At 40.0% G+C, this 27,996-nt stretch overlaps 1 protein-coding gene across 1 annotated transcript; it reads right to left on the bottom strand.

The window, feature by feature from the left end:
• Positions 1 to 14: 14 nt before the first annotated feature.
• LOC103355495 (polymerase I and transcript release factor-like) lies at positions 15 to 27,984 on the bottom strand. The gene is made up of 2 exons (XM_008279328.1): positions 27,140 to 27,984; positions 15 to 3,792 (listed from the first exon to the last, which is right to left on the bottom strand). Exons 1-2 carry the CDS (start codon positions 27,668 to 27,670, stop codon positions 2,917 to 2,919), a joined length of 1,407 nt encoding a protein of 468 aa, XP_008277550.1. The 5' UTR covers positions 27,671 to 27,984; the 3' UTR covers positions 15 to 2,916.
• Positions 27,985 to 27,996: the final 12 nt, after the last annotated feature.

Below are 27,996 nucleotides of genomic sequence, written 5' to 3'. Positions count from 1 at the left end.
TAAAGCACAGGAACTGTGAACCAAATAGCTTTTATTAATTAAATCATTAGTGGTTAAGCAATGCAACATTATACAGAGTTACTGACAAAACAAAAGCAAGGAAACAGTTAAATGTGAACTACATTTTGTGTTTCATTGGCACCAGGCCTCGCTGCAGCTGCATGTTGTTACTGCTCTGACAGACATGGCATTGTTGATCCATTTTGAAGGTTTGAGCATTAAACCACTGAAGGTCTCTACCACAACTGTACATGAAAAGGATAAAATACTTGTTTGCATGTAGTTGTAAGGGTCATTTGTTGCACTGTAAAATCTGTGTGAACACTATAATAAATTGGCTCGAAGGCTAAACACAGAAGAAGTGCAGAGAGCAGATAACAAAACTGCCGCTATAAATCTGCACTGGGAGTGCTTCACATTATATGAAAAAGGGAACACACATGAAATGGTGATGAGTTTGAGCTTGAAACTAAACTTTGACAGTACACATACTGTGGTGACGACAAATGCTCTTACTTGGATTCAAACATGTATCCTTTGTTTCTATCAGCATTAGCTCTTTGGACTGCAGACCTGCCCAGGGTGAACACCCTTCAGTATGCCTGGAAAAGTTGCAACCTCCCCCATCCCCTCACCAGGATTAGTTAAGAAAATGTATATGCAGATGGAAATGTATAGGCGACAAAAATGCAAAACATTCAAGAGAGAAAAAAATGAATCCTTAAATTCATTTTTGCAAGGCACTCCTAAAATACCACCAGTGGTGGCAAAAATATGAAACACATTTATACATCTTATTTCAAACAAGCAAATCTGAATAATAGTAGGCATATCTGAATAAAATTGTCATTTGAAATGACGTTGGAAGATCTGGTAAAATGCACCTTTAATCTGGAGCAGAAACAATTATAGTGAGATGACTGGACACTAGGGGTCAGTGTCAGACCGCAGCAGTTATACACACTCACAGCGTCGACTAGAGTCTAAACTGGTTCCACCAGAGGTTTGTGAGATGTGCGGAAAGTATTGGTCCTTATTAAGTTTATTTATGGAACACATTTTTGAATAACTCATAACAGATTTTAAAGAACAAAATTTTCATCAGAAAAAAAACACATAAATTTCATTAGTGAGGGAAATGTGATGTCTCTACGTTATATTTTGCAGACCTTCATTTTCACAGGTAATGATTCTTTTTTGGGAACAATGGCAGCAACTTGTTACATAAAAATACTGCATGAAACGAGTTGAGCTGAAGAGACCGCCATTAGGCTACATTCTGACAGCAATGAAAAAGAGACAACATCAGCCTAATGTCAAGAGTGTTCATATACAAATCATACAGAAATACTTGTGCACATCAAAACCTAAACATTATAACAGACATCACTGAGCCTCTAAATACGGTAAATTAAGCAGAGTAGAATAACACTTAAGCATTCAACAGCTGAACAGCATAGAAGTGGAAGGAATAGTTTTGTGTGTGTGATATGTGATATATCTGAAGCACAAAGAATTTCTGGTTAAGCATGAATATATACTCAGTGTGTTGGGAATATGCTATACCCAAAATCATTTTCATCAAACACTACTGAAATTCAATGGACAGGAGAGTCATTTCCATATTCTCATCACACTAGTTGTGAATGGTTAGTGTCCTGACATAAAACATGGGACAGAAAATGAAATTCGGGGATGATGATGATGACGGTGTCCTCCCCTTGTGCCAGTTCACCTGCTGCCCATCTTATCTTCCTCAGCCCCACCCACAGCAAAGTTGATGCTCCTCTTTCCACTTTGTGTCTTCCTTTATTAATTCATTATCATTTACTCCACAAACTACAAACAGACTCTAAACAACCCATCAAGTGCTTTTGGAAATGTTGGAAGACATCCATTAAATCATTTCAATTATGATTTTTAGGCACACAATCTGTAGTCAAATAAAATAAAACTTGTTAAATGATAATTACATTTTTCCAACTTGAGTCTTATTTTTGTAGTTTTGGCCATCATTCCTGTTCTTAGTAATAATACTGTCTTGACCAAGTTACCTGTTGAGAACTGGAAATGTAACAACTCATGGACAGATTAGCTGCTGGAATTTAAAAATGAGCAAAGACATAGGTAACTACTATCTTCCATTTTTTCCCACTGTTTATGCAATATGTAGTTTTTCAAATTCTACCTGGTCCTAACTTTGATTTTTTACATTTCTTGAACTTTTAAAGGCAGCACAAGTAGCTGTAGAGAGCACAACATCTATCACACTTCATAAAGTGTGTAAAAATGTATTAGTCAACACTTATTTACAACTCTAGCAAACAAGAAAAATTGGCATTGTTTTGGAGTTGCATATGTCCCAATATATTGTAGTTAGTCCAACCTGAGGAAAATATCTGTCTCCTTAGCTGCTAAATGTTCTTTCTTCATGATCACATAGCTCGCTTTGTCTGACAGCTCTTTGGTGATGGGCAGAAAGTAAAAATTCTACTTACAAGTGGCAGCATTCACACTATATGTTACAATTTCTTTCAGAAGAGAATACAAAGGCAGACATTACTAGGCTGCAATATTTACTGTTGTTATGTTTGTACAGGCGGCTGTTGTGATAAATTTTGATGCATCATTTCTGTTCACTTGTTCACCACCTGTCTGATCATCTGACTGATCAGTCAAACCTGTAGTGACATTGCCATGTTCTCATGAAGTACTTTAATGAGTACAAAGGTATCTTAACTGGAAAGAATAATGGCCAGAATTACAAAAATAGGACCTATTTGTAATCAGCCTCAATCATTTTTTAGTGTTTTTAGTGTTCTCAATCCCAACATTTTTTTTTTAGGTTTTACAAAAGAACCTTAGGGATGGTGCAAAGGATTTTGTAATGGTCTTGGCAAATTCCTTGTTCTATATTTAGTCGCTGTCTCTATCCCTGTCCTCATTCTCCTCCAAGGCATCATGGCTTTCCTCCTCTTCATCTTCGTCAATCTCTTCGTCATCCCCACCTCCATTCATCATCTCCATCTCAACCTCCACTCCGCCTTCCTCAACGTCTGCATCTACCCCACTGAAGGGGTCAGCATCCTGGGACACCTCCACCATCTCAGTGCCTTGAACCACTTCAACAGCACCTTCACGAACTTTCTTGACATGGAAGGTAAAGGGGGGCACCTTGTACACAGCAGTCTTGGACCGAGCATAAACAACGTGGTCTGGTGTAAAGGCCTTCTTCATCTTGTCACTGGATGTCTTCATCTTCTGTTTGCGGTCAGGATTGACACTCATGCGCGTTTGAAGTTTTCCCATCTTCTTCTCAATATTGTGACGTGTCTTCTCCAGGTTCTCCTTGGTCTTCTGCTTGGTCTTTTCTAAATTCTCCTTGGTTTTCTGCTTTGTCTTTTCCAGATTCTCCTTTGTCTTCTGCTTTGTTTTTTCAAGGTTCTCCTTGGTTTTTTGTCGGGTTTTCTCCAGGTTCTCTTTGGTTTTTGCTCTGGTCTTATCCATCTTCTCCTTTGAGAAAACGGTCTTCAGGGTTTGCACACGCTGCAGGCTGCTGCGCTTGATCCGTTCAGCTCGAGACTCCTCAATGGTCTCCTCAATCTCCACACCCTCCTCATCTGATGAGAGATCTATATGGGGTCTGTCTACCTTTTCACCTTCTCCCTCCTCTCCAGGCTCTTCCACAGCTTCTTTGAGCTCTAGCATACTGCCACCTCTGCTTCCTGACACAGACTCAGAAACTTTCATGGATTTAGAGATGCTGAGCTTTGAGGGAATCTTCACTTCATCCTGTGGAGAAGAGAGAACAAAGAATGTTAATCAAATTAAGTCTGACATCTAGAAGACACTCCAGGTTTAAGCAACAAGAAGATAACTGAAGATAACCTTCCAAAAATTTTACTCATGAAATTTTGGTCCCAAATAACTATTTTGTAAGTCACAAAAGAGGAAAAAAAAACCAATGAGAAATGTCAAGGTAACTGCAACAGCACATATAATTAATGCACATATTCATTGTTAACATATTAGTGTTAATTTAATGACCTCATAATGCAAATGTATTCAATGGTTTTTAGAATTTGACTTAGATATATCAGGAGATCTCCAGGAAAGACAACACATACTTGGGGTTGGTTAGATCACAGCTAGGAACTGTCAGAGGCTCCAGTACTGGTATAAATAATGGAGCGGCCCTAGCTTTTGTGAAATGCATGTTTTTCTATTACAAGTACATTTTCCTCTGTTTCCATGTGCATAGGTACACACAAGCTAACTGAGGTGAGGAGGATGACTCAACAGCTAAGGTTTGCTACACACTAGAAGCAAAAGATTCCAGTTTAAACAGAGATGTTGGCTGATTACATTTTGACCAAGTGGAATCCGCAACAAGACTTCAGGGTTGACTAATTTATGTCATACTAGAGGGAAGACATGCAAGTGAAAAATGTAACTGTCTTGGAGACAAAGGAATGGAATCTGGTAATGGAAATAGGTTAGGGGGCATTTCTGTTAGTGTTAAGCAATATAATCCCAGTCGGAGTACAAAGCTGCCCAGACACTGCTGCTCACATTCATAAGATATGCACAGTACAGATACTAAGCAGACAGCATACACACTTGCTGGAGGGGAGGAAAGCGCTCCGGGATGTTTCCATCCAGATGAGGGTGAATTGCCTTTTTGCGGTCTAATTGTGTTTTTCTGTGCAGGTTCGCACATGCTGTCATTCTCTCTCATCTCCTATTCACCCAGAAACACTCACCTGCTCACAGAAACATGAACAAGCAAAATGGGAGAGAAATGATATGACAACGAAATCGTGTTCTGGTTCATTATGTCGGGATTTCGTCGGAGATAACCCAACAACTTAATTATTGTTAGGATGTTGATTGTGTGTGTTATGCATACGGCTTAGTACAGAGATGGAAGCTACAGGAGGGACAGAGTCTTGTTTTTGCAAATAACAAAATCTCACGTCTCGGGTGTTTGTTACATCTTGTCTGCAGTCAAGTTAAAGTCCTAAACTTTATGGTTTGAATCCTAAACAAGTCATTATGCATAGTTCACTACATGTAATGCCATTTTAACTGTGTATACAGATTAACAGTTTGTTTATTGGTGCTAAAGTCAAGTTGCATGTGTTTTGTGATTCAGGCCTGGACCTAGAAATTTAGTTTTGCTTTGAAATGGAAAGATTGTCAATAGATTTAGCATGCTAAAACCTATGTGCTCTATTGTTCAATAATGCTAACATGACGGAGACTTTGGTCACCTAATGTGAAGAAGACTGGAGTGATGAAAACGTAGCCCATGTTTAATAACCCCATGACCTTTCCTCTGGCAGCCCCCTCAACACATAGCTCCACAACTGGCAAGACTGAATGTAATGAACGTTTCATCCTCCAGGGTCCAGTAGTTTGGTTTGGACATTTTGTTACACAAAAGACAAGTAAGCATGACCTGACTCCATCTCACCCTGACCCACCCTAATAAAGCATTCCTGCACAGCATCTATTCCTTCATTCCTTTAACTCTGACATCTCCCACTCACCCTTTTCTCAACCTTACCCATTTGCATTCCAGATGAGGGAGCCTTTCTTTCCCTTTCTCTCATGTGCTCCTTCACCTCATAAATACAATACTTTGGCTTGTTAATGAAGGGATGGGAAGGAGGGGTTAGGGGAAGGGGTCTTCCTCTTTCCATCACGGCAAATCTTCATCCAGTTGGGCTCCTGAATGTCTACATGCACTGCTTGTTGTACGTATTGTCTTTTCCTCTCCCCCTACACCACTTTTATGATCAAAACAGGAACACAGTAGAGTCAGAACAAAAGACTCCCAGGGCGGGAGGTGGAGGGGTGGGTGTGGAAAGTGGAGATTCTTTTCTGCTGTGGTATGAATCAAGTAATAGCACAAGTGGGATGATTCGTCGGTGTCTTGGAAAACCATCTGCTCAGCAGGAAGATGATAGCATCAAAGTGTTAGGTGGAAGGTGCCTATTGTGTTCTGCTGCAGTGTGATGGTGGTGTATTGTATTGTAGTATCTTGGGTAAACTTGACTGTGGAAGAGGGATTTTGGCTTTCCTTAACAGCTGTGTTGACATAGGGGGGTGATGGAAAATACCTGCCTTGTTCAAATTTATTACGTCTTGTTTTGAACTCAAAGACAATGCAGTGGGTGTTGAAAATCACTCTAATGTGACCTCACAGTGTGTCACAACTCTGAAATGAAAGGTAGATTGTTGTGCTGGATAGTTATGTGCAGCCTTGCGAAAAATACTTTCTGAGCTTCCTGCTGTAGCATCTGTTAAACAAATAGTTAACATTTATGCATTCTTTCTGTCTTCTGCAGTATCCTAGTTTAGCATATCCTGGAAGCAGGAATAAACAATTAGACTTAGTACAACGTTAAAAAAAGCATTCCCATGTACACTTCCAACCCCTCTAAAGCTCAAAAGTACCCAAACCAGCACTTCTAGACCAGTACTCTCCAAAAAACAATGTCCCCATGAGAATGCAGTGTGCATTGCACATGGAAGTATCGCAAAGTTTGAAATATTTGATATGCAAAGCTAAAATTTTCTCCTCTCAGTTACTCCCAAAAAATGCCTGTCCAAAATGAAACGCGGTCATCATACTGGGATTATTAATGTACTGAGTAAATAATCAAGCAATCTAGTCATTATACTTTTTCTATTTCAAAAGCAGTCAGGTTACACTAAAAACAGCATTCTTCTGATGAAATAAAGGTTAAAGGAAAAACACATCAACTTGATTTAAGCTAACTGAGTGGCTCACATCATTATTACACTACAGAACCAAGAGTCCCCAGTTTGTACTATCACCCTCTGTGCTTTGTTTATGTACTTCTTTTCCTCCAACCTCCCATTAAGCATGGTGCACAAAGCAGATGGCAGCTTCATTACATTATTTCTCATGTCCAGCAGTGATGCAAATTTTTTTTCACCCATTTTCAGTCAACTGAATTACCAAAATTGACTGACATGCAGTAAACCTGCCTGTCTTTGGGGTCCTGGGTACTGGAACTGTGAGACAGTGTCTTCTTTGATCAGTGACTTTGTTTCACAGGGATCTTGTTGACATTAAGGGGCTGGGCAGGGTAAATGATGGACAATTTGGAGCACAGAGAATAAAACTTAGAACCTCAGCCTGATTATACTGGAGTCTTTCTACACTTCATGGAATATATTAACCAGGCAAAGGCTAATGTAGCTGAAACCTGTTAGTTTTTAAAATGAGGTGTAGCTGGACCTTATCTTCCAGGGGCCTGGAGCCCAGTCTGTCAGCTCAGAGTGAAGGAGGTCACTGGTTAATGTGTTTGCATAAGAAGGCTTCACAGGGGCTGGAGCACTGGAGGGAATTCTATGCTGCGTGCATGTGTGTGTCCAAAGTACATGGAAAGAGTGTATGGGGAAGTTCAGCCATTCACCTTGGTGTGTTGACTTCCTGACCCTCCTAATTTAATGAGACATTGTTCTCCATGAGGCTGCTGTTCCAAAGACAGGAAGGTACACTCAGAGCCATGGAAAATAAATGAATGAGGTATGTAATGGTGTGTGTGTGTGTGTGTGTGTGTGTGTGTGTGTGTGTGTGTGTGTGTGGTGGTCTAGGCAACGCTGTGAAACCACATTTTGACTTTAGCTCTTGCAAAACACACACAAGGAAATAATTTCCATATCTAGTTTTCAGTTAAATTACAAAATAGCAGTTGAGAGAGAAGTTTGTTGCAAAACACAGTGAATCACCATGTGTGTGTCTGAGAGAGAAAGAGAGGGAGGAACAGGGGAGAGAGAGAGAGGGAGGGAGAAAGAGCGAGACAGAAAGTGTTCTGGAGCAATGTTGTCTCCTTGCAGTATTAGGCTGTGCTATTTGATCTGGTTATGCCTTCATGTTCATTTGTGTGTACGTATGTGTTCTTATGTGTTATTTGTAGTGGGGCATAGAAAGGAATGTGCACAGACACACATTTCTTTCTTTCTTTCTTTCTTGCTACCTTTCTCCTGTTGGATAGATTCCTGCTTGACTCATGGCTGGTGGAAAAGTCATTAATCTGAGAGGTGTTTACAGTGCTTTTACTCTGGCTCTCTCCTTCTAACAGCCCACCACCCACTATGTGTGCGTGTTCTACAGCATGAATCCCCACACTTTCTTGCTTTCTGGCATTATACATTATGAGGACACTGCTAACAATACAAATTTTATATATATAAGGTCTGATTCTGTAGTGGGATGAAAGGTGGCTCAGTGGTTAGCACCGTTGCCTCACAGCTAGACAGTCCCCGGTTCACAGTGAGGACACCCAGGATCTTTCTGCGTGGAGTTTGCATGTTCTCCCCGTGCAACGTGGGTTCTCTCCGGGTTCTCCGGCTTCCTCTCACAAGGTCCAAAAACATGTTGAGGTTAATTGGTGATTCTAAACTGTCCGTAGGTGTGAATGTGAGTGTGCTTGTTTGTCTGTCTCAAAGTGTGGCCCTGTGATAGACGGGCGACCTGTCCAGGGTGTCCCCGGCCTTCGCCCTAAGTCAGCTGGGATAGACTCCAGCCTCCCCCGATTAAGCGGTGTATAGATAATGGATGGATGGATGATTCTGTGGTACTTCTCTTTACATGACAGCTGTACAATCAGAGAAAACTGTAACTGCAAAATGTCACTTGTACAATTCATAATTTGAACATTTTTCGTTTATCGGGTTTCATCCAACCTGAGCTAGCCTTGTTCCTGTTTCAATCAAATCTGATAACAACATTGACATGGAACTTGAGTAACCTGGTTGCTGGTCTCTTGGTGTATATCATCTATGTGGCTCATCAAGCCTATTTCTGTCTGTTGATGCCATATTTTTGTAAGTCTCCGAGACTATCCCTGTTTCCATCAGCAACACTCCAGGTAGAGCCAGGACAGAGCTTTATTCCAGTGTTTGAAACCAGGGTATAAGGTTTAAATTAACAACAAATATACAACTGGAAAAATGACTGGAATGTACATGCTCATATTGTTAATTTAACCCCTTAACATACATTTTCCCCTTTCCTTTTTTCTTAAAGATGTGAGGTTGTTGTCACTTATATATCTTACTCCTCCCTGGCTGAGAGTGCCAGCTTGTTACAACTCTATATTAAATCTATATAATGATTACGCCGACAGAAGTTGGTTTGGATGCACAGCATAAGGTTGGAAGTACTGATCCACCAGTGAGACGCTGATAATTAGGATGCCAATACAGATTCTGTGAAGCAAAAGCTGGCCTGGAATAGTGTTACTGGTTAAGATTTTATTTTAGCATGAAGTTAAGAGGGACCATAGAGATGAAACATTGTTGCATGATACAGAACGACAAACACAAAGTTAAACTACCCTTTTAAACTGAAGAGGTAAGAGAAGAGGGAGATAATAATGTGAAGCCTATAGTTCTTGCAAAAGCCTGTCATTGTTTATGCTTGTGTGTGTGAGCGTCTCTTGCTGAGATCAGCTGACTGATGCTCTGTGTTGTCAGCACAACACAGTGTTTCTCTTTCATGATGAGTGTGCACAGTGACTTCTGTCCCACTGTCCACTCTGTGCTGGATAACTCAGCACAGGCCTTTAGATCTGAGCATTTACACTTTTCATGCTTTTGCATTTGATTTGAACAGATGTAACTCCCAAGTATATATACAGCGCCTGTTTCTGATCGATTCACACTGGCTGTTAAATCAATAAATCTAAAAATGAGGTGGGAACAAGAAGAAAAAAAGAAAAAAGAGAAAGAATTAGCAGTTGTGGAATGGTGAAACAAAAAAGTCAGACAGACATTACTTTTTACAAATATTAGAACAATCCATATGTCTTCTGACAACCAAATACAGTGTTCTTAAAAAAAGCCTTTAAAAAAGTCACAACAAACAGCAGTTGTAGTGGACTGACCTGCACTATTAGAGCTGCGCTGCCAGTAGTGTTCAAAATTATGACTTAAGCACAAAGTGTCTCTCTTCCTGTGTAAAATCACTTGTGAACGCATAAATGTGTTTGATCTGTCCTGATACAGAAAACAATAGACTGCAGGAGAAATTAGGACATAGATCATTATTTGAAATCCATGGATGTCAAGTTTCTGGTCTGTGCGTTTCCTGACAGTCACCTTTTGGAGATTTCGTTTTCCTTTTAGAAGACTATCAGCTGGATTTTGTTCCAGTACCTTGGCAAAAAAGGTCATTTTGACCTGAGAGCTGATCTATCCATCACATTTGAAACAGCTGTCAAAGATTACAGCAAGGTGTTTTACAAAAGATCAGATGAAGCCAAAGGACCAAGAGTTCTGTCTGGTCCAGTTGACCAAAGATAATGTTCTGAGTCTAATTCTCATTTAGACTGAGAAAGTTTCAATCCATCCAAGTTTTAATATATTTTGAGCAGTCCAACCAGTGCTGCATTGAGTCTTCCCTTTTTATTTTCCTTAACAGATAAATTTGTCAGCAAAACCATGAAAAGTAATCCGTTTTTCTAAAAATGGATCCCAAGCGAATCATACACAATGAAATGAGAACTAGGCTCAAAATGGTGCCTAAGTTGCCCAGAAGTCAACAGGCTGCTACTTTTTTTTAACTTTGACTTCCAAATCTGTGCTAGAATACTTCATGTCATGATTGTTAGATTGTAGTTTCTAAAAGCTGCAAATAAAAATCATGCCAGAACTGACTGTTGACTGGGGGTGTGGAAACTTTCCGCTCTCACACTGCAACCACTCATCAGGCTGATGTAGAGGGAGAAAGGAATCCTGCTGTAACACACCCCTCTCTGTTTCTGTTTTCCTGTTTAAACTCAAACCACCAAGAACTCCCCAAGTGCTGTGGAAAAGCCAGATGCGTGTGTGTGTGTGTGTGTGTGTGTGTGTGTGTGTGTGTGTGTGTGCACTGTACCTGTATGACTCATACAGATACATGCATACTGTACAAGCTCTGAGTCCACATTCCATTACCCATACACGCCGAGCGATGAGGGGATTTTCCAGTAACTTGAGGAAAAAGGGGAATCCTCATGACTGCTGATGTAAAGAGGAACTGAGGATAGGCTAAACAAGGACACTTTTTTTTTTCCTTTTGGCGCTTTGGGTTGAAAATAGTAAGTTATAATTTTCACCACAAAAGAGTTCTTCTGGAACTTTATTCATGTCACACTTTGTCATAAAAATCTAGTTGTTACATTTCTTTTGAGAAATTTAAAGACTTTCGTCAGTGGTGGAAAGCAGGCTCTGGAACAGCTTTTAAACAGACTTGGTGGTGAGGTTGTTCTCATGTGCTATTTCAAAGGTTCGGAATCAACCTAAAGTCACTTACTGTAACTCACACACTTAATAGCTCCCAATACAAAAACACACAAAATAAAAAGGAAATAAAAAAGAACCTTAAACATCTTCCAAAAGGTTGCATGTCTTAATTGTAGGTAACAGTTTTTCTTGGCCACACAAAAGACATATCTGCTATCTGCTTCTAAGAACTATTTATACAGCATATTGTAAAGGCACTTGAAAGCAACTAGCTGCACAGAACTAAACATAAGTTAAGTTGATGCCAATGCCATGGAAACAGCTGTGGAACATTTTAGACTTGGGACAGATGGAACATTGTAGGCAGAGGAAACCTGCTTAAATGGATTGTATAGTACTACATGAGGCACATTAGTAGCAGGAGTGGTCGTCTGTCTTCAACAGCTGCTGTGGTAATGATTTTTTATTTTATTTTTTTTTAAATGATGAATTGTAAAAGTAACATCCATCTCCCTTGACTGTCACTGAGATGGAAGCATAAGTCTGAGTCATCCTACAAACTGAAAAAATAAAATAAAACCTATCTACATGGCTGGATATCACTAGAGATATTGCAGTTAATTCATCATTTTCAAATGTTGTTTTTTAATTCATGTAATTGCAATTTGTACAGACCAGCCTTTAGGATATTTCCACTGACGTAACACCCAGGTCGCAGGAAGCAACAGGGTCCAAGAAAAATGAGGTCTTAAGGTGCATAGCTGGGTTTAATATAAAACAAACACACAGAATAACAAACTCATAACGGTTGCTATAGAACTTGTTCAGGCCTAAAAGTCAGCTGATAACACTTTGAAGCAAACAGTAAACAGTATTTATTTCCCAAATTATTTGTCTTTGCTAAAAGATTTAGAGCAGGACTTTCTTAAAGTTGTGCTGAGTTGTGCAAATTATCAAGACATTGCCAATTTGAGGGACAGGTATGGCATGCACTATGGCATGCACTGTAAAGTCAAACACACAACAACATGTAATCTGGATATACCTGACACAGTGACCACCAAGAACAGCAACTAAAACCATCTTTAGCCAACAACGTACATTAGTCTAATCTTAATGTTCGCCCTTTCAGACTGGTTCCACTGGTGATGGATGTGTAGGCATACACTGCTCTAACTTGGACTCTGTGTGTTTATAAGAGCATTTTTTTTATGAGTGCCATGGGAAAGAGTGTGACGGTCACACAGCATAAAACTCTGGGGAAAGAACTCCCAACTCTCCTCCTGTTTTCCATTCGTCCCCTTTAATCAGAGACATGGGACCAGAGAGAGAAAGAGAGATTTCTATATAAAGTGATGGCATGCCGCAGCTCCCTGAAGGGGGAGAGAGAGGGATGAGTCACCACGCCTGCAGTTGCAGTGAAGTACAGCACCAGACTTCTTTTTCCTACTTCCTTTCTCTTTGTTTCTTTTTATCATTTTTTTTTACTTCATCCTTTTTTTTTTCTTTTTTTTTTTCTTTCCGCTTTCCTTGGTTTTAACCCACTGTGGTTTCCTTAGAGTTGGAGAGTAAAGTTAGGTTGTCAGATGATGAGATCACTGAGGAATGAGACAGATTATAGTCACAACTCCATGGCAACAGAACAAATATTCCTATGCCAGTAGTGTGCCAGACCATAGCACTTATTTCTCATTCCCTTTTACTTGGTCAATGGCAAAATGACAGATTATTCCAGTGAAGTGGATTTAAAAAATCTTGCATGGAAACAAGTGAAATGTTCTCCTTAGACTGCTATCCCTAACCTGGAATAAAAATAAATATAACATATAAAAAGGAAGTCAGTAATCTTAAAAGTGTTGCCAGGTCTCCTTTTAAACTTTGAACAGCACTCGCCTTGCTGTTTCTTTACTACTTCATTTAGAATAATCAACTACTTTTCTTTGTACTTCATAAAGTTTTTGGCCTCACCAGACAACTTCGGGCTTTATTTTTCATTATTTTTCTTCCTTTTTTTCTCGTCTAACATCAATGCACTTGATGCACTCCAGCGATGTTAAAGCTTTGCAGAAGAAAGGTCACATCTTGAGTTCCAGATACTCCTCAACACCATGGATGACCACATCATCATTCAGAAAACAGTGACCAGGAGAGCGAGATTTCAGTTTGATAAACAAGTAGGAGTCTGATCATGCAGGTCAGGTGAATAAGGGGAATGAAGTAACAGTTTAGAGCCACATTTAGCTGTTTATGCCACCTGTGTTATGTGGATTGTCCTGGAGCAACAGTTGCCAACTCAAAGCTTTCCTCTCCTTTTTCTCTGATTGCTTCAAACATTTGAGTTTGACAGCAATATAAGGCTTTGTGGTACACAGCTATTCCCCAAAATTGAACTTATGCCCCTTTTTTTTGGGTGTGGCCAAGAACTTGTTAAAGTACCCTAACAAGTGTGCTAAGGTTGTTATGGGTTTCGATTTTAGTGGAGTCTTTCCTTTGGCTCCATGGCTCAAGGCATAGAGCGGGTTGTCCAGAGGTCTGTACTACAAAGTAGGATTTAGGGTTAGCAAGGTAACTTTAGGTTTACCTCTGGGTTTTCAGAACAATGCCAGAGGTTCACTTCTGACTTCGGTACATCACCACGACAACTTATGCTGAATATCTAACCTGCTCCATAGAAGGTTATGTTTGAGATGACAGATAAGTGTGTATAAAAGCACTAACTACCAACAAATCAGTTTTGTTGGAAATTGACATCACCATTATTGCTATTGCTATATAGCAATGCTATTTACGTGTATATAGTGAGAGGGAAAGGTAACAGTTTTTATGCTATATCTGCAAGAAAATTGCTAAAACATGGGTTAAAACACTAAAGTGTTTTATATTTGTTGACCTTACAAGATCTACAGTAAGTCTACCTATCAGTTTGAATTATGTCTTCATATTTAGTCTTTTTTGCTTGACCAGGGCTGTAGCTGAATGATGTGCAATGATGAAGTATGCAACTCTAGATCTGTCCATGTTTGTGATTGGTCATCTGGTGCCAACATCATGTGAATGTGTTCATAGTTAGATTCAGAAAAAGAACTGATAACCAGCCTCGTGTGACTACTTAGCATAACTGCAGTTGTTTAGTGAAACCAGATAACAAAAGATATCATGAGTATGACGAACTCGCTTTGTAGAACCGTGTCCAGATATATCTCTTTGTTCCAGTATTTTGTGGCCAACGTATGACCACAGTGTTTCCTACAGTTGCTTCAGGTAGCAAAGCAAGTTTCTGTCTATTCAGGATGTTGTGCTTGAGGCCACAACAATTTGCATAAACCTCTGGTCTCCCTAAACATAGGAGCTTTGTTAGGATGCCTACATGAATCTAGCACGAATGAGAATTTTTGAAGTGTTTCCAAGGCTGCAGACACGTTTGCGTGAGGCAGCTCTGTGCTGTTTTCACTCTAACTCCTTTCAGCTCTCACTGCAAGACACAGCTTGCCATTGTCAACTACAACTGTTGTTTTTACGGCATACTTTGCTTCACGAGTATTCCAATCATGTACTTTCATGTAGAAGCACATATCAGCAAATCAAATGCAGTCTTACAGACACACACAAATCCAGTATGATGAGTAAACCCTGAACCCCATCATTAATAATTCATCCTGTGATTGATGACATCCATTGTGGATGTCATGAGTGCACCATTCCACTGTCATATCCAAAAGTATGTGGACTGACAGGGTCAGCTTTCTATTCAGAAATGTTACATTGTACTTGCATATTGTAAAGTTCCAATCACCTTCTGGGGAAATGCAGAGAACTGCTGAGAAGGAAGGTAATTATGATATAATCAGCAGCTGAAACTTGGCAGCTTTGCCTCCCTCCTCTCTGTCTCTCTCTGGATCTATGTACAGTCCCCCATGATTGACTAACGCAGACTTAGGCAGCAAGGGATGACAGTGGTCGTTTCCATGGTCACCCTGTGTTACTCTTTCCAATAACAATGGAGGAGGCTGATGTTTATGGCGAGATTTATGGAGCTGCAGAACAAGTGGCTTCCTCTTCTGCTGTTTGCTCTTGTCCTGCTCCCTGCAGTCTGTCCTCTGCTCTAAGCTAACAGGAGTGCTAAACTACAGATGAGCACAGCCATAACACTGTGTGGAAGTTGAGAGTGGCCTCTCATTTTCAAAATCATGACAACAGTTTTGCACTGGACTGACTGAGGGTTGTTTTGGAACAGAGGGAATAAAACAAGTATTATCAAAATCAAGACAGCAGAGGTAGTCATATCCTGAATTCACAGATTAGTATGTGTAAGGCCTCAAAAACACTTGAAAAATGTTACACTTCCCATTATACAACTTTACAGTATTTTTCATTAAACCGTGCACATCTTCAGCTTGTATTGCAGCCTTATTTTTTTTAAAGGTTGTAGTCAATATTTAAGATGAGATAACCCTCATGACATGACTCAGTTGAGTTATTTTCAGCAGAGAACTGGAGCTCCCTAAAGTCTTGTTGCCATAGTGAGGTTGTATGTTTGGCATAATCTTGCCTGTACATAGACCAAACTCAACTGTTTCTAGTTGGTAAAAATGTTGCATTGAAGTGAAAGGAAAATTTATCAGGAAACAGTTTTTGTGTGTGATCCCATCTAAAACCAAACATTGACATTTTTATAACACATGATTTTAGTCCCTCATGAAGCCCACAACTTGTATTACTCAAAAGCACACAACTACCTTGATACTGCAAGGAACATTGTATGGCTCCCTCAAAGAAATGCAACAATTGGACAAATTTTATTTGGACCCACCAATGGAATAAGCAAGCAAGAAACAAACATAGCAGCTGAAAATGATGGTTTTTACTTTGTAGCCCAACATTAAACCACTGAGCGAGGAGACAAAGAGAAGCATTCAGTGAGAGAAGCCAAGCTGGAAAAGAAGTTGTACACATGGCCATATTCTGAATATATGTTTCTAATCAGCAATGGAATATATATTTGCCCTACTTCATTGCATCAAGTATGAGTACTTCAACTCAAAAAGTAATAATATAACTTTTCCAAGAAAAGCTACCCATGAAATCTTACACTTCTCATAACATGACTACTGATATCACCACTAGTAGTACCATGTTATACTCCTGTTTTAAAAACTCACATAATAATTCTGGACTGGAATTCTTGTCAAACAGGCCATTTGTTTGTCAAGTATCCCTTTGTGTGTCTGTGGGTTGAAATTTTCTAAACTGTGCGTGCTGTATATGTAAGAGGGTAGGCATATGTGAATGTATGGGGAGTGGCTTTTATAGCTATGTCAGTAGTATGTGATTGCAATGCTGCTCATTTTATCCACTGCTGGGTCCAGACTCAAAAGTCTCTACCACAGGTACACATATCCAAGCTTTTAGTGAAACGTTTTGACAGTTACTCAGTGGACTGTGTGACATAAGGGTCACATCCCTGTTCCCCTCTAGATAAATTGTAACAATTCTTCATATCGTGCCATATGGCCAAATTCTCCATTGGTCCAAAAAACTTCAATAATGTGGTTAGCATTGTCACTGTGAGAATGCAGCCCAGTGCAGCCTTGGAGTCACTCAAACTCATGAAGATATTAGTTTAGGCTATGTTAAGCTATGTGTACTGTATTGTCGTGATCAGAAATGTCATTAGGTTTGATTTCTCTGAAATTAGGTTCATAGTTTAAAACAAAATGGAAAAAAAACAAACAAAATGGAATAGAAACTGTTAAGACTAACGAGTAAGGAAGTCTACATAGAAAATATTATTCTTGCAGGAACTAAACATCCCACAAACTTTTGAAATTTGTAGGTCAAAAGAAGATTCTGCAGTCTGAGGAAGAGGGTGTAATTATCAAGTCATTATAAAAGTAAATGCGTGGATGACTTTTCACAAACGTTCCTCTGTTCAAGGCCAATAATGCAACTGGCCATGAGAGGATTCAAAGCTGGAATCATATGACTGAGATGATCATATGAGGGGAAACAAACTAATGTTTTCAATAACCGCAGCTTTTGACTATGAGTCACTGACATTTGAGTCATGTGGAATAGTTTGTACTTAGAAACAAACAAATAAATTAAAAAGATGTTCAGTTTAAGACAAGGATCTGAAAGATAATTTCTCCACTGATGTCAAGTGAGCTGCATTAGAGCAGATTGGTCTTGCATTGTGCCACAGCTAAAAAACAGGGAGGGCATTTTTGAAGAACTAAGTCCAAACTAAGTCCAAACGTTAAAGAGTTAGTGGCAGAGTGAAACTTCTCCTGTTTTTGGTAAACAAATAATTCAAGTGCAAGCAAAACTCCACAAATGACTATGTAGATAGGATATAGTGATGGGAGCACTAAATTAATACAAAAAAATTTTAATGTGTGCTCAATCCAAACTGGACTGGTTTTGATTTAAAAGCCAAAGGTGTGTATTAAAAAATCATCTTCCATTCTATGGTCTCTTACTCTGTGAATGCTTCTGTCTGTCACTGAGGCTTCATACACAAAGGTATGTTTTTACTTTGAAACACATAACTTCTGCTGTGTTTCCAGCTTGCATCCACACTACTGCTTGACCCGTTATAGTTGCCTTTAAGTCTGGATATACAGAAATGGAAATGATGATGAATACACCTGTGTTCATTTTCTGACTGGGTCTAAATCGCCACTATACAGTGCTCCCTGATTTGCCACGATCCTATCACATAACAGTTTTCAAAATAAAACAAAGGCATCACCCTTGACTACTAGTGGTTGATTCAACATAGATAATGAATTGCAGGCTTTGCTTGAACTTGCTGTCTGTGCTGGTGGTTTCTATGGATGGAAGAGTCATTGCAATTTTTGAAAAAAGGAGTGTTTCTATTGGTCACTGAATAATGCTGAATACTGATAAGTCAATTTTCTTCTGCTTTCCTTTCCTTTGTTAAAATTTCAGGTTTAGGGTTTTCATTTTGGATCGACTGAGATCATTGTATTTGTTCAACAATAAAATGAATGCTAAGGAACACAATTTGACAAATGATTGACATCAACAGTCTCCTTGGAGACAGCAGCTGGAGGTTATCAGAGGAAATGCCACGTAGGTCACATGCACCTTAGCATTTAGTCATGGAGGTTGCAACTTTACTGAGATCCATCCATCCATTATCTATACCCCTCTTAATCCTCTCTAGGGTCGAAAAGGGCTGGAGTCTTTCCCAGCCGACTTAGGGCGAAGGCTGGAGACACCCTGGACAGGTCACCAGTCTATCACAGGGCTACACTTAGAGACAGACAACCAAGCACACTCACATTCACACCTACGGACAATTTAGAATCACCAATTAACCTCAACATGTTTAGAACCCAGAGAGAACCCATGCTGCACGGGGAGAACATGCAAACTCCACACAGAAAGATCCCGGATGTCCTCACCGGGACCGCTGACCTTCTAGCTGCGAGGCAACGGTGCTAACCGCTGCACCACCTTGTAGCCCGCTTTACTGAGATGCTTGAACAATTCAGGTCCATATAATGATCTTAATGGGTGGGTTTGCTGGGAGTGACAAAATAATGCAAAATAAACACAGACAGCATCCCTGAGTACAAGAATTCGTAGAAATTATTTGGGTAAAGATGATGTGTATGGTAATAGCACAACAATCCAGAAATTTCAGCTGCACAGCATCCTGCAGAAATTTAGTGAGATTATCTAATCCTTTCTCATGAACTTAAAGTAAATAGGTAGGTTTAATTTAATATGAGGTTAATTCAACTTTAAACCTCAGAACATACAGACATCATTTTTGATGTATTTTGACTTGAAGTGATGAGTTAAATGAATAAACTGCTTAAATATTTCATCAATCTTTTCAAATTTTAAAGATGCTTTGTTTCTCATTGTTTAAGTTTAAACAAGAGATACTTTACAGTGTAAAAATACAAGGGAAACTCAAGCATTTAAGCTAAATGAGAGCACACTCATGCCAAACGGATAGACCGATGACATACAGTATCTACATGTCACAAACAAGCTTGTCTACGTTCCTTCCTTGGATTTCTAAAACTAAACAGGAACATGATCTTTTAAAGGCCCTTTCCTTCTCACAATCAAACAAGTATGTGATAGTTGCTATTTTTAGATTGCTCTCCCCTTCTCTCCCTGTCTCCTTTATCCTCTTACCCTCGTCCTCTGCTACTCTCTGTCCTGTCCTCCCCATTTTGTCAATAAACTCTCTTCAGTGAAGATTTGACCTGCTGCCTGACATTCACACGACTCCTACCTACTACACCAAAGCCAAAAACTCTCCACTAAAAGAATGCTCCAAGCTGAAACAATGCTATACACAATCCAGCCTGTAAAATGAGCCGGCCACATTTCTGGCTCACATGTCCATATATGGACCTGGACTGACCTGTCTGAGAAGAATGGGTTCACTCTTGATAAATTTAAATGCAGAACGTTACTATGAGTCTGATCATTCCCAGGCTCTACTTTATAGTCTTGCAGATATAATTTAAATCCACAGCGTACTTCTTTGTAAATTATTCAGCTGAAACTGTGACCATAGCAAAGTAAGAGGGAAGTCTGAAACCATGATTGAAATGCAGGGAGTGTTATGGCAACAGGTGTTTTGAGTGGCAGTAGTGGAAAGTACAGCTTAGACGAAAAGGCTGAGCAAAATCTGCTCTGACAGACTGTTTGTGAGATGTTCTTTCAATAGGCCAAGATCCTGATTCCTTTGAAGGTCAGGAGAGGAAGAAGAAAGGAGTTGTGATTTGAAGCAGAAAAAGACAGATTTGCAATTGTTCTTTAGGCATTTGGCTGATAGAGCACAAAGAGGTACTAAAGAATTCCTCCCTTGTAAAATAGGTAGTGGTGATGGCATGGTGACTGCTTGCAGGACTAGCTGTTTGACAAACATATTAGTAAAACTTAATTTGTGACATCACCATCCCATATATGTAGTTATTACAATAGATAAGAGTTAGCATTCAGAGCCTCCTATGTGGCTTATCCTACAAAACCCTTTGGTTAAGGAAAAGATGGTAATTTAGGCTACATGTAATGTTCACTGTATTAAAGGAAACCATGATCTTTCCCTGACTGTAACAGTGCCAGCTGGGCTTCTCCCTTGTGCCAGCACTGTTAAATAAGAGGGATGCAGCAGTCTTTGATTTCATTACCATATAGTCAAGTGGTTCATGTAGCTCTCAATAGGTCTAAACAAATCTGTGCCGTCAATCTGTAAGAATGGTTTGAAGTGGGACAGACAGCCACAGGTACTGTATTTGCTGCAATTTACAGAAAATGATAGTGCATAATGTGCACTAATTACTACACTGACTACACTTGTATTCAGTATATATACAAAATAGCATTTTTTCTGGGAAATGTTTTTTTTAGTGCTTGTTTGGTCATAATTATTATAATAATTATTATATTATTATAATTACACACATCCTAATGTTGTCATATCTTCTGCTAAGACACTTTGAAAAGAAAGTCTTCAAAGGAATTTACACAACCACCTGCAGGGAGATCAGGTAAGGTTTTTCACCACAGTAACAAAAGACAATCTAGACACTGGCCTTGAGAGCTCACTGAAGGATCACCGCTCAAAATATCCTGAGACACACACAAGAATCACACTCTAATCCACACACTGATTGCAACACATTCTGACACCACATTACAAGTAACGCTGCAGTTACAATAATTTTTGGGTGAGGGCATTTCACATGTCATAGGCCCCAGAGGACCCCGAGTTTTGAGTTAATATATGGAAGGACAAATATTAAATACACAAAGGCCAGTGAATCCCACACATGTTTATGAATGGGAGTTTCCAGAAGTAAGACTACACACCAACATTGACATAATTTCTGTTCTTTTGGTTCCATACTCAAGAGTATTGATTTTTCTTAAAAATAGCATTAAAGAAGAACAGCATCCTGCACCAGGCGAGACAGGGAGGAGAGGCTGATACCAAGGTACAGTGAGTTACAGTTGTCTAGCCTTGAGGAGATGAGTGCAGTGATTACAATCATCATGTCTTTCCAACATAGGATGGAATTCAATATAGCAATATTCCTTAATTGAAAATTGTTCCCTTTTACCACATAATCAATCTGTTAGCCGGATTTCCTTCCTGAGTCAACAATGACATCTAGATTCCTGCCATGGGGATCTAGATTAGCTGCCAAAGGGCTTGAGTGGCCGGTCATAATCGTTTTGGGCAGGGTACCAAACACAATCACCTCCATTTTATTTTCAATCAATTCAACCATGTTTTTAGCCATCTACCACTTCACCTCCTGGAGGCAAGTTAAAATGGGTATGAGGGGTCATGGAACCACGACACAGGCTGAAGCTCATTAAGACTAGCAGAGCAGACAGGCACTAAAGGGGGATTGTTATGATGCAGAAAATAGTCACTCTTGTAGGACACATTTTTGATAAGAAAAAGCTGAAAGAAAAATCTGCGCAAATATCTGAGGTTGGCCAGGACAGGACAGGACAGGACAGGACAGGAAGCAGCAACAGAATTAAGAACAGAGTTGATGGATTTGGAACTTTAGGACTATGGGAGCTGGAAATCATAGTTAAAAAATAATTAACTCTTGCAGCTTTAACTGATTGCTGGTAATGTGCCAGATGATTGTTCAGAATATTAAACAAGGCTTTAATTGCTATCATTTCCTTTAGGGTGTGGCTACACAATAAGTTCAAAACTGGAACAAAAGTTTAGCGTAAAGAGACTTGTTATGGTCTGAGATGTCACTGGAGATTCGATCCTGTTTAAAAACATGGATAACAGCTTATATTCTTAAAAAATGTTTCCAGGGAGGCATTGATAGAGTTGAATGGGGTTCTTCATAAACAGTAAAAAAAAAAAACAATTGTTAAAGAAAATTTGGGACAATACCTCACTTCCCTCTTGTATCCACATACGGGGGGCAAACACAGCAAAAAGTGAGTTTCAGAGAGTTGCAGACCCCCATTCAACACCAGAGAGATGTGGTAGGAGATGGTCACCAATGCAAACTGAGCAAACGACATGCATTTCAGACATAGCATAAATCCAACTCCCTGTTAAGACTGAAATTCCTCATTCTCATTACTCCTTATATCCAAAAGACTGAATACTCCTTAAAAATATACACAGTGATGTTTCTCACTTTGGTTTTGCAGACTGAACTCTTTGTCATTTAAACAGTACTGTAAATGATGAACTCCAAAATGTTATGTCCAAATTGTACGCATTGTATTTTGGTATAACTTTTCATGATCTTTAAATATATTTCATTTCAGATCTATTTTGACAACATGTGAACTGAATTATCCTGGTGGGTGGAGGAGCTGGGAAGAAGCAGGAACAGAGTTGTGACTGGTTCCACACGAGGAGGAGGCAGGAGGAGGTTAGAATGGAGAGCTGAGGATGCCTGAGCTGTGAATCAGCTGTCTAAATATGGTCCCTGCTCTTCATCGCAACACACCCATCCACATCCCGCACAAAGTAAATGGACGCCTCCTTTTCCTAAATTTTGTCTTTTGCTCTCACTATTCCATAAATTCTTACTACGTAGTATTTCTCATAGTCCAGAGGGTCTGCTGTAGATGGCAATAGTGTGCTCTGACACATTTACAAAACTGTACAAAGACTGTCTCTCCTTGTAGGCATTCATAGTGTTGCACTCAGGTGCACACAAAACAAGTGATGGAGCAGTGCACTGAAGAGAAGAGAAAGCTGAAACCATAAAGAAATTCTCAAGTTTGCAGCAACAGCAATTTCTAAATTTGTAAAGATTGTCTCAAGGGACACAACTAAAGATGATTTAGTGACTGATTTGTCTTCTGATTAATTTGCAGATCTTTTTTCTGTTAAATGTTCCACTTTTCTAAGACACCAGCTAGTTGCTTTTGTAGTGCTGGAAAGGTGTACAGGGGTTGTGCCAGAAAACCAAAACTATAAGCTGAAAGATGCTACAATCATGTAATAGTTAAGGGGAACTGTACAGTTGATTATAAATCTCTTTGCCTTTATCACTACCTTTGAAATTGCCCATTCATTTGATTCATTTGTAACACTGACTTTTTTTCTCTCTCTCTCTTGTGTACACTGTGAAGAGTCACATTCCAGGCTAGATACTAAGTGAGTGCAGGATCCTCTAAACTCTGGCACCGTATGGCATCACCTGTCAAAGAACTGAACGCAGATGTAAGAGAGTAAATCTCAGGCTTACTGAGTGTTTAGGCTTCAATGAGCCACAGACAGACACATAGTCACTATCACACCCCAACACACACACACACACACACACACACACACACACACGCACACACATGCGCACACTCCCATGCTGCACATGTAGGGAGCCAGGCGCTTCCAACTGATATGCTGACAGAGACACCACTGATTACTTTCCACATCGTACAGTAGCCCGGGCTAGTCCAGCATACCAATGGCATTATGGGGCATTGTTTGCCTTGTTGGCAATAACTCCAGCTGGTTTTGACTTGGATCTGACTCCTACTAGTTTTGATTAATTGTAGTAATTCATGACAAAATTAAACATAATCTAATGTGACTTATGTGATACCAAAAATTAGCATTGTTGATAAAATTATGTTTAAACCCAGGAGAAACACATTCTGACATGCCTTTGTGAAATCAGGTTACTAAGTCCTTATTTATACTACTAGGATGTTTTTAGAAATACATAAATAGATACATGTATACATAATAATCATATCTGAGGTTGATGAAATTTTTTCATGAGAAAACAAGATGAACAACGTCATCAGTCCCATCAGTCTGTTTTGTTCGGACCACACTTGTGAAGGGGCTCAGGAGGAGTGGAGCAAAGACCGGTGGGTTGACAGCTGCTAATAAAGCAGAGATTAAGCACCCTGTGCTCCACTACAAAGCCCTCTTGCTGTGTCCTCCCTGTGTGAGCTGGCCCTCTGTTACACTGAACACCACTCGGTAACAGTATGTTTTCATTATCAGCAGAGTGCCAGGGCTGGGCTTTTCCTCAGGGCTCAAACAACTCAAGTACAAATCAGGGTGTATGTATCAGAACTCTGCCCGTCACAGCCTGAAAAATGTTAAACATTCTGGAAAATGCCTGTGAGAGTTCAGAAAACTGTATCTGCCACACTGTAAAAACTTCTCAGGAACAGCTTGAGGAACACAACAAAGAGCCCAAGGTGTTGACCTGGCCTCCAAACTCCATGGATACCAACTTGATCAAGCATCCTTATGTGTACCTAAACAAACCTGATCCATGGAGGCCCCACTCTGCTACCCACATGACCTAAAGGATCCGCTCCCATGGTGCAAAACACTACAAGACAGCCACAGTGTTCCTGCGCCCACGCCCCGACATGTCGGATGTGTTTTGACTACACAAGCGGGACCAACACAATATACAATAATAGGTAAGGGGTTCTATTGTTGTGGCTGGTTGGTGTATATTCACTCATTATGGTTATTCACTATTTAATAATACAGGTGATTTAAAACCCCATAAACCAAGTCTAGAACTACATCAAACCCTATTCTTTCTTCTTTCTGTTATGTTCTTGGAGTACAAAGAGAGAACACTACCACTGCTACTGCCTTGTATGTCCTCAGCGTTCATATTGATGTAAGTTGTGAGTGGCGTTAGTGATTATGCTGGAAGGAAAAAACTGACAGTCCTAATGAGTCCTAACAAAGGCCAAGTATTAATGTGTTGACACGCTGTCCTTGCAGCCAGATAAACAGTGTTACAGTTCACTGGGGGTGTTGGTAGGTTTCCTACTATTTACTGCTGATTTTGAAAGAATCTGACCTTAAGGAGCAACAGAGGAGCACAGAAAATTGAAAACAGAACAACACATTGTGGTTTGCTTTTTTAATGAAGATGAATCTGGTGTTATGTCATAGTTGGCAACCATAAACAAAGCCAGTGTTTTGAGTTAGTAAGGGAGCCAGAGATAGGCATTTCAGGGGGAGTTTCTCTTGCCACAGGGCGCAAGAACTTAGCTGATGCTGGAAAAATCCCAACCTGTTTTGTTTTTCACTATGCAGTATTTACGCACAGACCGTTTTGGAAATTTTGCAAACCTCAGCTTCTAGACTTTCTACTACTAATTAAAACTGATTTATGATCCACTAAGATTGAGAAACAGTAATGTCATTGAATTTCTTCATATGAGATAATGAGATTAGCTTTTTCTCCCTCACAGCTCTACCATGCTCATCTGCAGATGGTTATATATAAAACATCTTGGTGTACACCAAGTCAAGGTAAGGACAAATATATTGTGTAAGCATGTTAGACTAGCATTATTGTACAATCATTCACAGTCAGACAGTCTGGGTTGCTTAAAATGGAGCACTCATTTGACTTCTGCCCAACTCTTGGATAAAGACTGAAGGAAACAGAGAGCGTGTGGTTGGTCCAAGCCATGATGTCTGAGTCAAGGGTGGAAACTCTGAATGTTCTCGCGCCACTGTGCAAAAAGCTGCAAGCTATTACACATCACACTGCAGCCTTACAGGCTAAAAAAAGAAACAGGGCTCTCCTCAGCTCCCTCAAAGAAAAAAGAAAAAAAAAACTTGCTCTCTGTCTTTTTAAATGAAACATCTGCCCCTCAGAGCTCTCCTCTCTGCTGTCCCTCTCTGCTACCACTCCTCTACCTTAAACAGAACCTTGAGCATGCTTGTGGTATTTTCCATCTTTGCTTAAAAACGGGGGAAAGAGTGAAATGACTTTCCGAATGGATTCTGTATGACTTGGGCAGGCAGCGAGCTTGGCTTACATGTGAAGGCTTCAGGGAAAGCTTGTATTCGTCGTCCTATGCAGAGCGTTCTGCAGGAGAAAAGTATCTGGAAGCCATCTGTACTGGGTACTGAATATTCAACCATTGTATTATACTAGGTTTGGGATGGGGCAGGGGTGATGTAGAACAACATGTGGGAACATAACAGTTACAGACATACATCCATTATCTCTGCTTCTGTATGTTGTCTTGCATGGACAGGGGATTCCATTTATTTTATTTATATTTTTAAAAAAAATGTAATTTAAGAATACGTGGAAATGAATAGAAAAATATTTTCTGATAAACAAGCGTGAATATTTGCATGTTGTTTCCATGGGTGTGGACATGTCTTAACAAGTTGGCAAGTTTTATTGCATTTTGCTTTCTTTTAAGTATGAAAATGTCACTCGCCTCATGCTTTACAGAGTGTGTATTGATTGAAGTTCAAATCATGGCTTCCATCTTAGTGTAATATTTATCATTAGTTTGTTTTCAGTCTTTGTGTATGCATTCATCCTAATTATGTACTGTACTTATATATATTCATTTTTGCACATTGTGGGCACATTTTAATCACACTTTAGCAGCACTTTAGTACATTTGCATTTTTTGAGACATTATGTAATAAAGTAGCAGGTGAAGAATTAGCAAGCGTATCTCTTTATTTCTCATCTACAGAGAAGCCTGAATTTCTGTGGGGCATGTTTTTTGTACTGTGATCTCAGTAATGAGCACAGCATGTTACCTGAGCTCTTGCCAGTAACAATGAAAGGGAACCTTTAACCCCTCCCTAAAACCCTCTGCATCTAAGCAAAATGAGCAGCATTTTCGAAATCGAATACTTTTACATTCAATTGCACCAAACCACTTCTTTATCATTTTCAGTAAGACTTCGTGGTCAGTGATGTAGCAGTGACTGCACTTACACTCACATACAAAACCCCAATCAGTTATGTGGTTCACCCATGGGCCACACCCTTCCCTCATACAATGTCATGTACTAAACAACCATATACCACAACAGACAAACAACAACCACACATGGTTGTAATCACTCTCTCACCTGATAGATCATGACTTTAAAGTTGCGTCTCTTAAGCAGCTCTGCCTCGTTGTTCTCCAGCTTCTTGATCTGGCCTCCTTGCTTCTCCAATGTGGCCCGCACTGTCTTGACGTTGACGCTCACCTTGCGTACCTTCTCCATCATCTTATTGACGCTGTTGGATGTGGTGCTGTGGCTCTTGGACAGTTTTGTCAGCTCGCCTTGGATGCTGGTCACTGAACGCTCCATCTCCTGCTGTCTGGCCTCCAGCCCACTCTGGGTCTGCTGGATCTGGTCCACAGCTCCAATGATCTTGTCAAGCAAAGACAGTACCACAACCCCATTTGCCTGTGGGTCCAGCTTCGCTGCCTCGTCCTTGTCTTCAGTGTTGTCCCCCTCTGTACCCAAGATCGACAGCTCTTTCTTGGCTGCGGCAAGGGCATCATCTTCATCATCTGAAGGTGGGAGATTGACCTCATCGTCTGAGATCTCAGTGAGGGTTTGAGGCTCCAGCAGGCTACTTGACGATTCCAGTGCTTCCATGGCTGCCATGTCAGTGGATTTGTATTGTCAGCTGATCAACCTCTTTTTAGTACTGGGTCTTTTAGATTCCTTTTCAACTGGTTGCCTTCTCACCTGTTTCTTCCTTTTTTTTCTATTCCGTGGACCTCTGTTTTTTTCCCTCCTACTTATGAACTCACTTATCTCTCTCCAGCATACATGCACTCTGCCCTTCTTTGCTGTCTGTCTGTCTGTTCTGCCTACTTCAAGTCCCTGGAGTCAGGCCAGTGAGCAGGGGAAGCCAAGCGATGCTGGATGTGAATGCCACACCAGACAGAGAAACCCTCCAGTCAAGCTACAGCCGGCAGAGTTTTTTC

This window comes from Stegastes partitus, unplaced genomic scaffold (assembly GCF_000690725.1).
Source record: "Stegastes partitus isolate 25-593 unplaced genomic scaffold, Stegastes_partitus-1.0.2 Scaffold154, whole genome shotgun sequence".
NCBI classification, from domain to species: Eukaryota; Metazoa; Chordata; class Actinopteri; family Pomacentridae; genus Stegastes; species Stegastes partitus.
The sequence above is the reverse complement of the archived record's forward strand: the minus strand, read 5'-3'. Positions and strand labels throughout refer to the sequence as shown.

Coding starts and splice junctions, on each gene's coding strand:
- LOC103355495 (XM_008279328.1), bottom strand. CDS start 27,670: ATGGCAGCCATGGAAGCACTGGAATCGTCAAGTAGCCTGCTGGAGCCT. Junction 3,793..27,139: donor TTAAAGTCATGATCTATCAG/GTGAGAGAGTGA, acceptor TCTTCTCCACAG/GATGAAGTGAAGATTCCCTC.